The sequence below is a fragment of the Scatophagus argus genome, chromosome 15 (genome assembly GCF_020382885.2).
Source record: "Scatophagus argus isolate fScaArg1 chromosome 15, fScaArg1.pri, whole genome shotgun sequence".
Lineage (NCBI taxonomy): Eukaryota > Metazoa > Chordata > Actinopteri > Scatophagidae > Scatophagus > Scatophagus argus.
Genome location: NC_058507.1, coordinates 660,104 through 672,915, shown reverse-complemented (window position 1 = coordinate 672,915; position 12,812 = coordinate 660,104). Strand labels below are relative to the sequence as shown.

At 46.0% G+C, this 12,812-nt stretch overlaps 2 protein-coding genes across 4 annotated transcripts in view; both read left to right on the top strand.

Annotated features, from left to right (window-relative positions):
* Window positions 1-380: 380 nt before the first annotated feature.
* Window positions 381-7,825, top strand: g2e3 (G2/M-phase specific E3 ubiquitin protein ligase). 2 transcript variants are annotated; one of them, XM_046413814.1, is made up of 17 exons: window positions 381-537; window positions 1,506-1,582; window positions 1,739-1,836; window positions 2,209-2,310; window positions 2,388-2,512; window positions 2,635-2,803; window positions 2,916-3,022; window positions 3,134-3,250; window positions 3,480-3,604; window positions 3,818-3,911; window positions 4,304-4,474; window positions 4,572-4,726; window positions 4,817-5,001; window positions 5,103-5,275; window positions 5,588-5,627; window positions 5,799-5,970; window positions 6,645-7,825. In XM_046413814.1, the coding sequence occupies exons 2-17, from the start codon at window positions 1,525-1,527 to the stop codon at window positions 6,980-6,982; spliced, it is 2,229 nt and encodes a 742-aa protein (XP_046269770.1). In that variant the 5' UTR covers window positions 381-537; window positions 1,506-1,524; the 3' UTR covers window positions 6,983-7,825. The 2 variants fall into 2 exon arrangements, with proteins under 2 accessions (XP_046269770.1, XP_046269769.1); XM_046413813.1 differs by having other exon boundaries at window positions 392-532.
* A 478-nt stretch (window positions 7,826-8,303) lies between these two features.
* scfd1 (sec1 family domain containing 1) overlaps window positions 8,304-12,812 on the top strand; it is a 16,685-nt gene continuing 12,176 nt past the window's right edge. The window contains exons 1-10 of one of the 2 annotated variants that reach the window (XM_046413334.1): window positions 8,304-8,446; window positions 9,412-9,482; window positions 10,386-10,474; window positions 10,590-10,680; window positions 10,885-11,007; window positions 11,214-11,301; window positions 11,393-11,482; window positions 11,694-11,749; window positions 12,356-12,441; window positions 12,556-12,655. In XM_046413334.1, coding sequence (XP_046269290.1) covers window positions 8,416-8,446; window positions 9,412-9,482; window positions 10,386-10,474; window positions 10,590-10,680; window positions 10,885-11,007; window positions 11,214-11,301; window positions 11,393-11,482; window positions 11,694-11,749; window positions 12,356-12,441; window positions 12,556-12,655 — 825 coding nt within the window. In that variant the 5' untranslated portion in view covers window positions 8,304-8,415. Of the gene's footprint in view, window positions 8,447-8,486; window positions 8,540-9,411; window positions 9,483-10,385; window positions 10,475-10,589; window positions 10,681-10,884; window positions 11,008-11,213; window positions 11,302-11,392; window positions 11,483-11,693; window positions 11,750-12,355; window positions 12,442-12,555; window positions 12,656-12,812 lie in introns of those variants that run through there. The other variant, XM_046413333.1, reaches the window with a different exon arrangement.

The following is a 12,812-nucleotide window of genomic DNA, read 5'->3' as shown; positions in this document are numbered from 1 at the left end:
GTCTGTCGTCGTGTGTCAGCCCTGGAGACCAGTGCAGGGTGAACCCCGCCCTCCCCCGCGACCCTGACGGTTAAGCGGTATAGAAAATGAATGAATGAATGAATGAAGTTCAAATCTCAGATTAGAAGATCAGAAGTCTTTATGCACTGTGCTGAGTTCACCCTGCAGTATATACAATAATGCGTTATGTTTTATTTGTTTATTTGTTATTTTGTTTTATTAACCTGCCAAATAACTAAAGTCGTCAAATAAATCTAGTGAAGTATAAGTATAAAGTAGGAGAAAATTGAAAAACTCATGAAAAGTACAAGTGATTCATTTTCGTTCGCAAGAGGGCGCTAAAGCAGCAAACTGGATACCAAGCACAGAAATCCAGGAGAAGCGGCAGGAGAAGAAAACCGGAAGCGGAAATGAGGTCCTTTTGTTTTGAAAGAGGGAAATTTAAAACTCGACGGCGATAGTCACAAATAAACACAAACAACCAGAATAAATCCTCCTGAAAACGGCAGCCTGACACTCGTCATCCCTGAATGTAAAGTAGGTTTTCAATTCAACATTTTCTCGACCAACGTTTTGTGTTGTAATTAGCCTCCTGTAGAAAAATCCGACTGGTTTTTCTAACGTTTGGCTTCCATCAGCCGTCAAAAACTGCAGTTTATATAACTACTTCCTGAACACATTTGTTCATATGTTTAGCTTTTTTATCGTAACACCACGTCGTATTTATATTTAACACAACTTGCTCATAAAACTAGGTAGCATTAAATTAGCTTATGTTATTTATAATGCCGCAGCTCTTTTCTATTGTATTGTTCTGTTTAGTAAACAGCAACGTTTTTATAATCCATTAGGTGTTTTCGATTTTCTCTAAAGGAAAATGCCCAAATCCTTTGCTTGTAGCCCCTCGGTTGTAAACTATTGGTTTTCGTAATCATTTATTAGTCTCATAATACAAGACGTGAAAAGGGCCTCTCGGACTCGGACAGTTTTCTCTCTTATCTGACGTTTCGTTGACCAAACGATGAACTGATTGAAAGACTGACGTAATTCCGACACTGTGACATTACAGGGCTGTCTGGATTGTATTAAAATTAGGATATTCACAGTATTATTCACTGAAAATGTTTGTACATACATGCAGTTTTACATTATGTGTAACATTGCATGTATTTATGTATGTGTATTACAATTGTAATAACGTGAGAAAATGAAAAATGTCCCTCATTTCACAGAGGTTGAAGGTATAACACAACCAAAAGTCCAAAGCCCTCAGATTCCTCACAGTGACGAAGCTCACAGCAGGCGACATTCAAAAACTGATTTTGATGAGTTACTTTGGCGTTTCAGAGACCGCGTGATTGGTCAGCTCAGTGTTTCAGTGTTAATTCAAAGCCACGACCACAGAATGAACTCCAGCAGGCTGAACTCCAGCAGGCTGAACTCCAGCAGGCTGAGCTTTCGTCTGAAGCTGCTGGGTAAAAGCTCCGTCGTTCGTGTTCCTGCAGGTCGCTGCTTCACACCAACATGAAGAAGAAGGCGAGAAGGTCGCAGGCCGCAGACGGCGGCAGCAGCCAGGAGGAGTGTGAGTGGTCCACCACCTCCTGACACTTGACTGCTTTCCACATCACTGAGACAGGATGACGCGGTCAAATACTTGACAAGTTTTTTGGGTAATGGGGCAAAGTAGACAATGTGTGTGTTGATCTGTGTGTGTGTGTTGATCTGTGTGTGTGTCCAGGCTGTGCTCTCTGCAGGCTCAGCGATGACGATCCGGCCCTGCTTGGGGAAAAAGTCACACTCAAAGAGCACAAACTCTCCGTGCACTACCTCTGTTTGGTAAGAGTGTGTGTGTGTGTGTGTGTGTGTGTGTGATAACATAAATGATCATTTCTCACATGTCTTTAACCTTGATATTTGGGTGTCACTCGGAATTATTATTATTTTTATTCTGTTAGCACTAACTTTGTGTAATTTCTTTCCTGACTCATAATGACAGAAAGCAGAGTGTAATAATATTTTATCAATACTGATCAAATTACTGATCGCCCTCCTCGGCTCCCAGCCAATCATAGAAGAAGTTTGATTAGACAAAGCAAGTGATGAAATGATATGTTGTTCTAACGGGCGGCAGGAGGCCCACTCTTCATCATCCTGCTAACACACACACTTCACGTGGTTGTGAGTGATGCGGTTCGTCTTGTGTTCCAGCTGACGTCGTGTGGAGTTTACCAGCGAGGGGCCGAGAACGAAGGCATCTTCGGTTTCCTGGTGGACGACATCAAACAGGAGATCCGCCGCTCGGCCCGACTGGTGAGACTGGTTTTGCTCTTTGTGTGCTGTGTGTGCGTTTGCCATGTGCTCAAAGCGTGTGTGTGTGTGTGTTTCAGACTTGCTGCTGCTGTAAGAAGAAGGGAGCTTGTGTTGGCTGTAATGTCAGGAGCTGCAGGAAGACGGTTCACTTCCCCTGCAGCAGGAAGCAGGGATTCATCTCCCAGTTTACCGGACTTTTCCCGTGAGTGTTGACCAGACAGTGAACGTTTCATCTCGTCAGTGAGGTGACAGTCAGCACCTCTCATGGTTAAAACTCCAATCAGAACCCGACCTTCAGCTCCACTCTGGTGTCTCTGTGTCCAGGTCGTACTGCTCGGACCACAGTCCCACTCAGTCTCTGTGTGCCAGTTCAGACCTCAGTCTGCCTGAGTCCTGCTCCATCTGTTTGGACTCCATCAACCCCGTCCTCTGCTACTCTGTCCTCAAATGTCCGTCCTGTCACACCAGCTGGTTCCACAGGGACTGTGTGCAGGTAGTGCCACTGTGTCAGTGTTTAAAGCTCAGAAGCACACTCTCACACCTCAGAGGGTGTGCACAGGCTTCATCTGTATGTTCACCTGTGTGTGTGTGTGTGTGTGTGCCAGCGTCAGGCCCACAGCGCCGGCCTCTTCTTCTTCAGATGTACTCTGTGCAACAACAAGGAGAACTTCCAGGAGGAGATGCTCCGGATGGGAATTTACATCCCAGAGAGGTGAAACCTTCACTAAGACGTGATGCGTTCGCTGCCAGCCTGTTCACATCACACTCAGAAGACTAAGAGACAAAACTAATTTTCCAACTCGCTGTATGTTCTTATCTGCAGAGATGCTTCATGGGAGCTGGAGGCAAACGCGTATTCAGAGCTGCTGGAGGTTTACAGGTGCTGCGATGCTCTCACCTGCCTCTGCAGCAACGGACGCTCACACTCGGCCAAGACTGGGTGCGACATCTTCTTCCATTTCGTTCAGGAGGTTAATGTCACAGTCTGACTGACCACTAGCTCCCCCTAGAGGCCGCTCATTTCAGCTAAATGTTTTCTCCTCACCTCTGCTGCAGGCTCCGTTAGCCACTACTAGCATGACACACACCAATGCACCACCCACCTGTCAGAAGAAGACTGTCGCAACAGTTGTTTACTCCTGTGACCTTGTTGTTGTTGTTTGTTTCAGGTGGTTCGAGGTGATCCGCTGCCGTCTCTGTGGATCCAGGGGGACTCACAGGAAGTGTTCAGGGCTGAAGGTGGACACCAGAGACTGGGCCTGCAGAGACTGCACGCAGGCCACAGACGGGAAAGGTCAGACTCATCTGTCGCTTTTCAGTACATTCAGGATTTGGAAATTCACATGATGATGAGATGAAGTTCAGTGTCAGTGTGATTCGTGTCAGTTCAAAGAAACAAACTGTATTTTCATAAGAATTTACAAACTCAACATAACCACATAATTTAGGATTACAGTCATATTTTAATCATAGTTTTCATGTCAACTCTCGTGCTCTTCATCTCCAGCGTCCCTGGTTGCGTCTCCTCAGGGAGGTCCGACGAGGAGTCTGCTGTCCAAACGCCACCTGTCCTCCATCCACACCCACATCCACTCCAAGAGGTACACAAAGCTGAAAGGACTTTTATATGACCCTTCAAAATAAAACAGCAATCACTGATAAATCAACTTTATGTTGCGTTTCCTGTGTTCTACTAAAAGTCTTTACGGTCCAGTTCTGCCACCAGGGGGTCCATCCTACCCGGTCATACATAAGCAAATAGAAATGAAAGGAGTTTTAAACGATTTTAAACGATTTGTTCCCATATCATCACATGTAGACACAGACAAACTGTCACAAACAACTTTCAGGTCTCTGCTGCTGGTTTGTTTTGGTGAAGAGTCAGCAGGAAGTGACAGGATGCATTACTTTTTAATGGAATAAAAAATATAAAATTGCCGAAATGGTCCTTTAAATTTGATCGACCTTTGCATGAAACCTGCGCCTCTCTCAGACCAGCATTACCTGTGGGACTTCAATCATCTGCGGAGATCCTGCAGGTGTTGGCCCCTCAGCTCCGGCCCCTCAGTGCCCAGGTGGAGGTGGGTGGGGATCGGGCTCTGGCTGCCGGCGTGGAGCTGGTGAGGAGGGCCGACTTTGACCCCACACACACTCTGACTGTCAGGTGAGCAGTAAGAGACTCACCTGGATCAGTACTTGCCTTCATCTGATCACACCCCCTCCTGGTCCCCTCTCATCAGCCGTGTGTCATCTCTTACCAGGTTCAAGGACAACCAGCTGACTGCATTTCCCAGCAGCCTCCAGGACAGTGACACAGCCAGGCTGCATTTCCTGAAGCTGCTGATGCAGCAGATCCAGGACTCTGAGGTGTTTGAGGGTCCAAATGGATCCAAGAACCTGGCGCTGAACTCCCAGGGTATCAATCACATTTCAGTCATTCATCATGATATTCCTTACTGCCTGTGCTTCCTGTCCTCATGACTCGTGTGTGTGTGTGTCTCTCCAGCTCTGCGTGACGACCTGTACTTTGACGTCGGCTGCCTGCTGGCTCTCTCTATGGTTCACGGCGGACCTCCTGTCGGCTTCTTCTCTCACACTCTCTATCAGTGTCTGTTCAACTACCCGCCCAACCAGCCGCTCACCGTCACACACATGACCCCCGACACACACCTGACCCGCCAAGTCAGCAGGGTGAGCAGTGGCCTGCGTGTTCTCACAGACCTCATAGACGGTACGAGCGGAGTTCTCACAGTCCAGGGTAGAATATTGATTGATGATTGTGTGATTTTTAGATTGCTGAGGCAAAGTCTTTGGATGAGCTGAAAGAAGTCGTGGCGGCGAGCTGGGAATACTTGGAGCTGGCGGGCTGCAACCGCCCAATCAGCAGCCTGGAGGAGAGGGAGGCTCTGGTGGAGGATCTGGTCAACTTCACTCTGATCACCAGGATGCAGCTGCCGCTGCAGAGGTGCACACAGCTCAGCGTTTTATTGATGATGACGATCACGTAACACGTCTACGTCACAATGTCTCACAACGACTCCACCTTTGCTAAATGTTCTGTCCAGTCGTGTTCGTCCTTCGCCCCAAACGTTTCCAGAGTTTTATTCAAGCTGACGGTGCCTTTCACTTCCTGTCAGAGAGTGAGGAAGGAAGTCGTAAAACTTTAACACTTTACCTCGTGTGTCCGTCTCACCTGTTTTCTCCTCCTCTGTTAAACTTTGTCACAATAACTGAGATGTTGTGAAATGACACTTCTGTTGGTGGACTCCTCCTCCAGGTTTCGAGAGGGTCTGCAGACGCTGGGCGTCTTCGATCAGGTGATTTAAAGTTTGCTTCCTTTCCCGAGTTAACACTCTGAGTTAGTTATCTGACAGTCATCACAGCAGCTACCCTTCCATCTGATCCTTCTGATCCTTCTGATCCATCTGATCCTTCTGATCCTTCTGATCCATCTGATCCATCTGATCCTTCTGATCCATGTGATGCAGGTGCAGCTCTTCCCGTCAGTGTTCTGCAGTGTTTTCTGTGAGGCGACGGCTCGGCTCACGGCTCAGACGGTCGCTCAGCTCTTCACCGTCCACTTCTCCCAGCAGGAGGACCGACTGATCAGAGAGACGTCCGTCGTCACCTTCTGGAGACACTTCCTGCTGGAGTGTGAAGGTACTGGAAGTTCATACCGCAGTAAATTACACACAATGCATGATGGATGAGCATCATATAATAGTATAATAATTTTTTTTAATAGTTTTTAATAATAGTTTTTTCTGTCAGTGGTGCAACTGGAAACCACACACTGAGCTCAGGTTTAAGTTTTACATTTCCTCCCTTGTTTCCTCTCCTCCCCTCCTCTCCTCTCCTCTCCTCCCTTGTTTCCTCCCCTCCTCTCCTCTCCTCTCCTCCCTTGTTTCCTCCCCTCCTCTCCTCTCCTCTCCTACCTTGTTTCCTCTCCTCCTCTCCTCTCCTCCCTTGTTTCCTCCCCTCCTCTCCTCTCCTCTCCTCTCCTCCCTTGTTTCCTCTCCTCCTCTCCTCCCTTGTTTCCTCTCTTTCTCTCCTCTCCTCCCTTGTTTCCTCCCCTCCTCTCCTCCCTTGTTTCCTCCTCTCCTCTCCTCTCCCCTCCTCTCCTCTCCTCACCTCTCCTCCTCTCCTCTCCTCTCCTCCCTTGTTTCCTCCCCTCCTCTCCTCTCCTCTCCTCTCCTCCCTTGTTTCCTCCCCTCCTCTCCTCTCCTCTCCTCCCTTGTTTCCTCTCCTCCTCTCCTCTCCTCCCTTGTTTCCTCCCCTCCTCTCCTCTCCTCCCTTGTTTCCTCCTCTCCTCTCCTCTCCTCTCCTCTCCTCAGTCGGGAGGAGCTCTATTTCCCTGCAGGACCTTCTTCGCTTCGCCACAGGAACTGAGGAGCTCCCAGCCACCGGCCTCCTCCCTCATCCCTCCATTTCCTTCCTCCACCCTGTCCTCTCTTCCCCACCGGGAGCTGAGCAGGATGATGAATGTGGAGGAAAGAGGGGGACTGTCAGCTCAGCAGGGAGGGAGGTGTGGAGGGACGAGGGGCTCTTCCCTCAGAGGGAGCCTGGCTCCAAACACCTCCTCCTGCCCGTCACCTCCTCCTACCAGGCCTTCAAGAGCTCCATGGAGCAGGCCATCAGCCACCATGTGCACCTCCTCCCCTCAGAGAGTTAGAGGAGGATCAGCGCAGCTGCAGGAGGAAATCCCTCGTGTTTTTAAAAAAGATCATGTATCAAGAAGTTTGTTTTATCTTCGAAACGCTGACTCTTTCTTCCACACCAGCTCTAATTGTTCCTGTGCAGCCTGCACAGCTGACTTCATGTTGTGGAGAACTTTGGTCTGTCAGGTTCTTAAAGGCACAGTTCACACCAAAATCAAACCCGTTTGTCCATCCAGACAGGTTTGGTGTGAGCTGCAGGGTTTTGGAGAGGTCGCATGTAGAGACGTCTTCCCTTGAATACGTTTGATTTTGGGGTGAACTGTCCCCCAGCAGTTTTCTGTTTTGTTTTGTTTTTTCTTTTATTGTGAGCAAATCAAACCAACAACACGTCAGTCAGTTGAACATCCAGCTCAGATGTGATGTTACTTGAAAAACTTTGGTGCTGCTTTTAATTTTGTCAGATTTTTGCTGTACATATTGTTCATTTGTTTGTTTGTTTTCAGCTTTTAATGATCCTGAGGTTTTCTGTTCATGTTTGTTTGTGTCTGTCATGTTCTTGTTTTTTCTTTTGCAAAATGAAGAGATTGTGAAAAGCAGGAGCTGATCAGAGATTCAGTTTGTGCTGCTGCACAGTTGATTCAAAGTCAACAGGATCGTTTGCTTTATGTCTGTTAATCAGATGACTTATTTTTCTGAGTTGGTGGGTTTTTGTCTTTCAGCATTTATTTTTGTTTGTTTCCTTTTCTTGTTATTTATCCGTTTTGTCTTTCCTTCCTGCTTGCTGCATCTTTGTGCTTATTTTCCAGATACCAGATACTTGTCTCTTTGTGATTCTCCATAAATGCAGAAACAAACCATTTTGTTGTTCTGATTTCTTAAACTTTAAATAACCAAACATTGTCTGTGCGCTTCTGATTTTTATCTGCTCACACTGAAGTTCAGACCGGCCAGGACATCAAATTGTATATTTTTACTGTATGTACAGTGAAGAATTCTGCAGTGGGTACCTGCAGCCTGTTTTCTGCTCTGTGATGATGCGTTTTCCAGATAATCCAAGAGGCTTTTTAAAGAATTTATTTGGCTGAAGGAGGAAAGCTTTTTCAGCACTGCATCCTTCAGCTTATCACAAACTTCCAACATCAGCGCATCTGGAGATGCCTTTCATCAACAAATTTAGTAGTTGGAAGTATTGTAGATACTTGAAGAAGTACTTCTTTGAATACTTTAGTGTAATTATTTTAATGGTGTCTTCACCACGGCGTTTCAGTTTTTCAAACTGCGACAAAGTGACACCTCTTCGTTCTTCCCGCCTCTAAATGATACCATCTGAGTTGGTCTTGGTAAACCGCGGCAGAGTTAGACCTCTTCGTCCTTCCCTCCTCTCTGACTGGCGGTTCGAGTCTGAGCCACGTCATCAGACGCTCCGTCACCACCAACAACATCAAACATGGCGGCGTCCATCCGTGAGAAGCAGACAGGTTTGTCAACCCGATTTTTCTTCATTAACGGTTATTTTCAGCGGTGTGAACGGGCTGCGGAGCGTTCAGCCGTCCCCGGGTCGCACAGGAGAGGTTTGTCCACGACTGTCACGGCTCTAACCAGCTAACTAACCTCTCTTCGTCCCAAACAACCGCTGGATCAGCTGATGAATTGATGTTTCACTTTCACAACGGAAACTCTTAATCTCTCAACATCACATATCTATTACAGATATATTAACTAACCGACTGTTAACTAGTTAACCAGGCTCTTGCCTAGTCAGGGTAACTGAACGGTTAATCAGCAGCTTAGCTTGTTAGCTAACGGTACTGCTGGCGCACTAATGCTAAGTTGCAGCTAGCCTTTTGCTATCGGTGACGACACCGTTGATAAGTTTTAATATCTTAAGCCTCCTCTAAAGTTACAGGGCCTCTAACAGAAACTGAGTTATCCCCTCATTAAACTTCAAAATGTGTGGTTTCACAACACGTCACGTCTTTGTTGTGTTGTCTGCATTTATTGAACTGAATAATGTACTTTATAACATTGTGACTGAGAAGAAATGCATTTCAGAAGATATTTAATGTTCTGTGTTCCTGTGCGTTTTCATTATCACCAAATGAGGCTCCAGACGGCACCCCCCTCTCTTCTTAAAGGGGCTCCAGGACCAAAACCGCTGGGAAACTGTTAGAACTAGATTTTGTGGAGGTCATCAATGCTGGCCGTGTCTCAGTTTGGTACTGTAATGGTTCACCAAAAGACCAAATGACCAAAAGACAGTGACTCACAGAGCGAAGTGATGTCACACTCTGGTCAAAGGAGGACAGCAGAAGATCGTTTACAGAGAAAGTTTTTGTAGTCCTTGATGAAATGGAAGGAATATGTATATAATATTTCCACGATCAGCACACAGAAACATCTCATGTTGTTTCTCTGGCTGTTTTGTGTGTGTTTGTACCTGCAGTCGCCTTGAAGCGCATGCTCAACTTCAACTCTCCTCCTCTGAAGAACACAGCAGCTGAGCCAGTATGGAAGGTAACACACACACAACACAGTGTTTGTCACTCTGCGTGTTGTGTTCAAAGATGTGTCTTTTGTTTCTGTTTCGAAAAGCGTGAAAAATGTGTCTAAATTATATGCCCTATAAATTCAAAACTCAGAAACTGCAAATTCGGTCATTAAGACATCAGTTGGACTGTACAGCAAAAATGTGTCGCCATAGAACTGTGTAATGCGTTTGAAAACAGTTTTTAGATGAACTATATAAAGTATCTGAAAAATGCAGTATCTGTGTGTGTATTACTGTCACAGAAAGAAGCAAAGAAAATCAACACAGTAAGACGCTAACATCAGTGAAGGCCAGCCGTCGCTTTAAATACAAGAAGATCCATTCTGATGATCTTTTTCATTTATTTACTTTTTAGTGATTTCAGTTTGTTATTCCACATAATGAAATAAAGCAGCAGCTTAATGAGTTCATGATGGAGGAGAAAAGCAGCAGAAGTCCTGCTGAAGCTGAGGTGCAGCTGTCTCATTTTTGGAGCTTGATCACATCCTACGATGTATGAAATTAAACATTAGATGTGATGAATAAGAATCTGACAGATAAAACTGAGCCACACACATCAACAGCCGATTTGTATAAGGTGTGGACTGTAAACGGAGTCAGTTTTCTCAAACAAACAATCAGATGTTTCAGAAGGCTGAGAGAACACATGTGGTGTAGTACAGTGAGTATCTGCACTGTGATGTCTGGGCCTGGGTGATCCTACAGTTAAAGTATTTCTACCCCTGAAAACTGAACATTTGCTCCTCTGACTTCGCTGCTTCTGTAATTACGTCTCTCTGCCTCTGGAGGGCAGAACGAGACGTCTGAAAAATATTGTTTTGCTAAAATGATCAGTAACATCTTGTGTTGATATCCAAAATGATGAACAGGTGTTGATATACGACCGGTTTGGCCAAGACATCATCTCCCCGCTGCTGTCCGTCAAAGAGCTCAGAGACATGGGCATCACCCTGCACCTGTAAGAGACACACACCTGCCTCATCCCCGTGCTGCGAGTGCACTCCTGAGTGCAGGAGTCTTTCTACACTGTGGTTTTACTGCTTTTACTTTTACTGTGTGTGTGTGTGTTTTAGCCTGCTGCACTCAGACAGAGATCCTATCCCCGATGTTCCAGCCATCTACTTCGTCATGCCCACAGAGGAGAACATCGACAGGATATGCCAGGTACACGCACACACACAAACGTACACACGCAGGTCCTCATTCGTTAATCATCCATCAGCATCTCAGTTTTTGGATCTCTGCTCCAACCTGGTGTTTGCGTTCTTACCTTTAGCATGTTAACACTCGACAGATGCTGTGGTGTGTGTGTGTGTGTGTGTGTGTGTGTGTGTGTGTGTGTGTGTGTGTGTGTGTGTGTGCGTGCAGGACCTGAGGAACCAGCTGTATGAGTCGTACTATCTGAACTTCATCTCTGCCATCAGTAGGAGTAAACTGGAGGACATCGCCAGCGCTGCTCTCGCTGCTAACGCCGTCAGCCAAGTCACCAAGGTTACCATGGTTACCAAAGTTTTGTTAGATCGTCTCTTCGGGGTCTGCAGTAATGCATCCTAATGTTAAAGCTAACGTTATGACAACTCGGCCTGAATTTGATCAGATTATTAATTCTATAATATTCTACATCTCATCACGTCATCACAGCACAGTGTATTCAACAACTGACTGTGTGTGTGTGTGTGTGTGTGTGTGTGTCTCAGGTGTATGATCAGTACCTGAACTTCATCACTCTGGAAGACGACATGTTTGTCCTCTGTCATCAAAACAAGGAGCTCATCTCATACCACGGTAACACACACACCCTGTGTTGTTTGTTTGCCTGAGAACACAGTCAAACGTCGGCAGGAGTCCAGAGTTTCTGTGTGTGTCTCACCTGCAGCCATCAACAGAGCGGACATCCAGGACACGGACATGGAGGCCATCATGGACACCATCGTGGACAGTCTCTTCTGTTTCTTCGTCACTCTGGGTGAGTTTGTGTGACTTGTGGTTCTGGTTGAACTTCTGTTTCTGTCCAGCAGTTTCCTTATCAGATCAGATGAATCTCCTGCTTTACTTTCTGTGTTCCTCTCAGTTTAACGCTGGTGAAATGTGACTTGAATTAGACGTATTTTATTTGGTTGTCTTTTCGCGTATTTGAAAGGAAGGGATTTTCTTAAAGTGCTGTTGTTGTTGACCAGGTGCGGTGCCGATCATTCGCTGTCCCCGTGGAAACGCAGCCGAGATGGTCGCCGTGGTGAGTTTGCTCCGCTTGCTCCGCTTCATTCAGGCTGATGCCAGGTGACGAGGTTGACACGAGCGGACATGTTTGTAGTTTAAGCCACTGAATTACATTCACATTACAGTGAGAGTTACAAAAATTATTTTTACAAATTGCTTTTAGATATGTGTGTATATTATATTATATATAAGTATATTAATTTTATACAGAAGAAAATTTTACTTGCAAAAAAGTGAAAACTATTATAAACGATTAAAGAATCTTCACTCAGGTAAAACAAATTGCTTTTATGAATTTGATTTCTTGATTTCAGACTTTTCCTTCCTTCACGGTTTTTATTTATTTGATTGTTTCTGCTGCAATATTCACATGATCATCCTCAGGATTTCATACAGATTTGATTCCAGTCCTGTGAAAAATAAGCAACTGGTGAGAATACACACAGAAAGACGTGGTGAATTCTGGGCGAGACTCAAATACTGATACTGCGACTTAAAAGTATTAATACTGTGCTGGAGGTTTGATCCTGTCCCCTTACAGTACAGCCTCGTACATGAGTGTGCAAACAGAGTGCAGCTGAAGGAGTCATAACTCAAGTGTGTGTGTGTGTGTGTGTTGTAGAAGCTGGATAAGAAGCTCCGTGAGAACCTGCGGGATGCCAGAAACAGTCTCTTCACTGGAGACAACATGGCCGCTGGACAGTTCAGGTAAACAGCTTTCAGGTCTCATGAAACTCCATTTCCCAGACTGCACCTCCCTGTGACTGTGTTGCTCTGTGTGTGATCACACCCATCGTTTTTGGTTGTTTTCCTTCTCTCCAGCTTCCAGAGGCCTCTGTTCATCCTGGCAGATCGTAACGTGGACATGGCCACGCCCCTTCACCACACCTGGACCTATCAGGCTCTGATCCACGATGTCCTGGTGAGCTGTCCTTTGTTTGGCTCTTAATGTGGTCTGCCTCCCTGTCTGTGGCTGTCAGCTGTGGGCCCATTGGTTCCTTCTGAAGATGTACATCTGCTCACTGTGGCTTTTATCAGTCAGACAGGATGGAATGGTGCATTGGTTGGGGACTATTTTC

Bases quoted from the DNA above. Each gene is read 5' to 3' on its own strand.
- g2e3 (XM_046413813.1), top strand. The intron at 5,002-5,102 runs GTGAGCAGTGGC...TGTGATTTTTAG, and splicing joins TGACCCGCCAAGTCAGCAGG to ATTGCTGAGGCAAAGTCTTT. The intron at 5,628-5,798 runs GTGATTTAAAGT...CATGTGATGCAG, and splicing joins CGCTGGGCGTCTTCGATCAG to GTGCAGCTCTTCCCGTCAGT.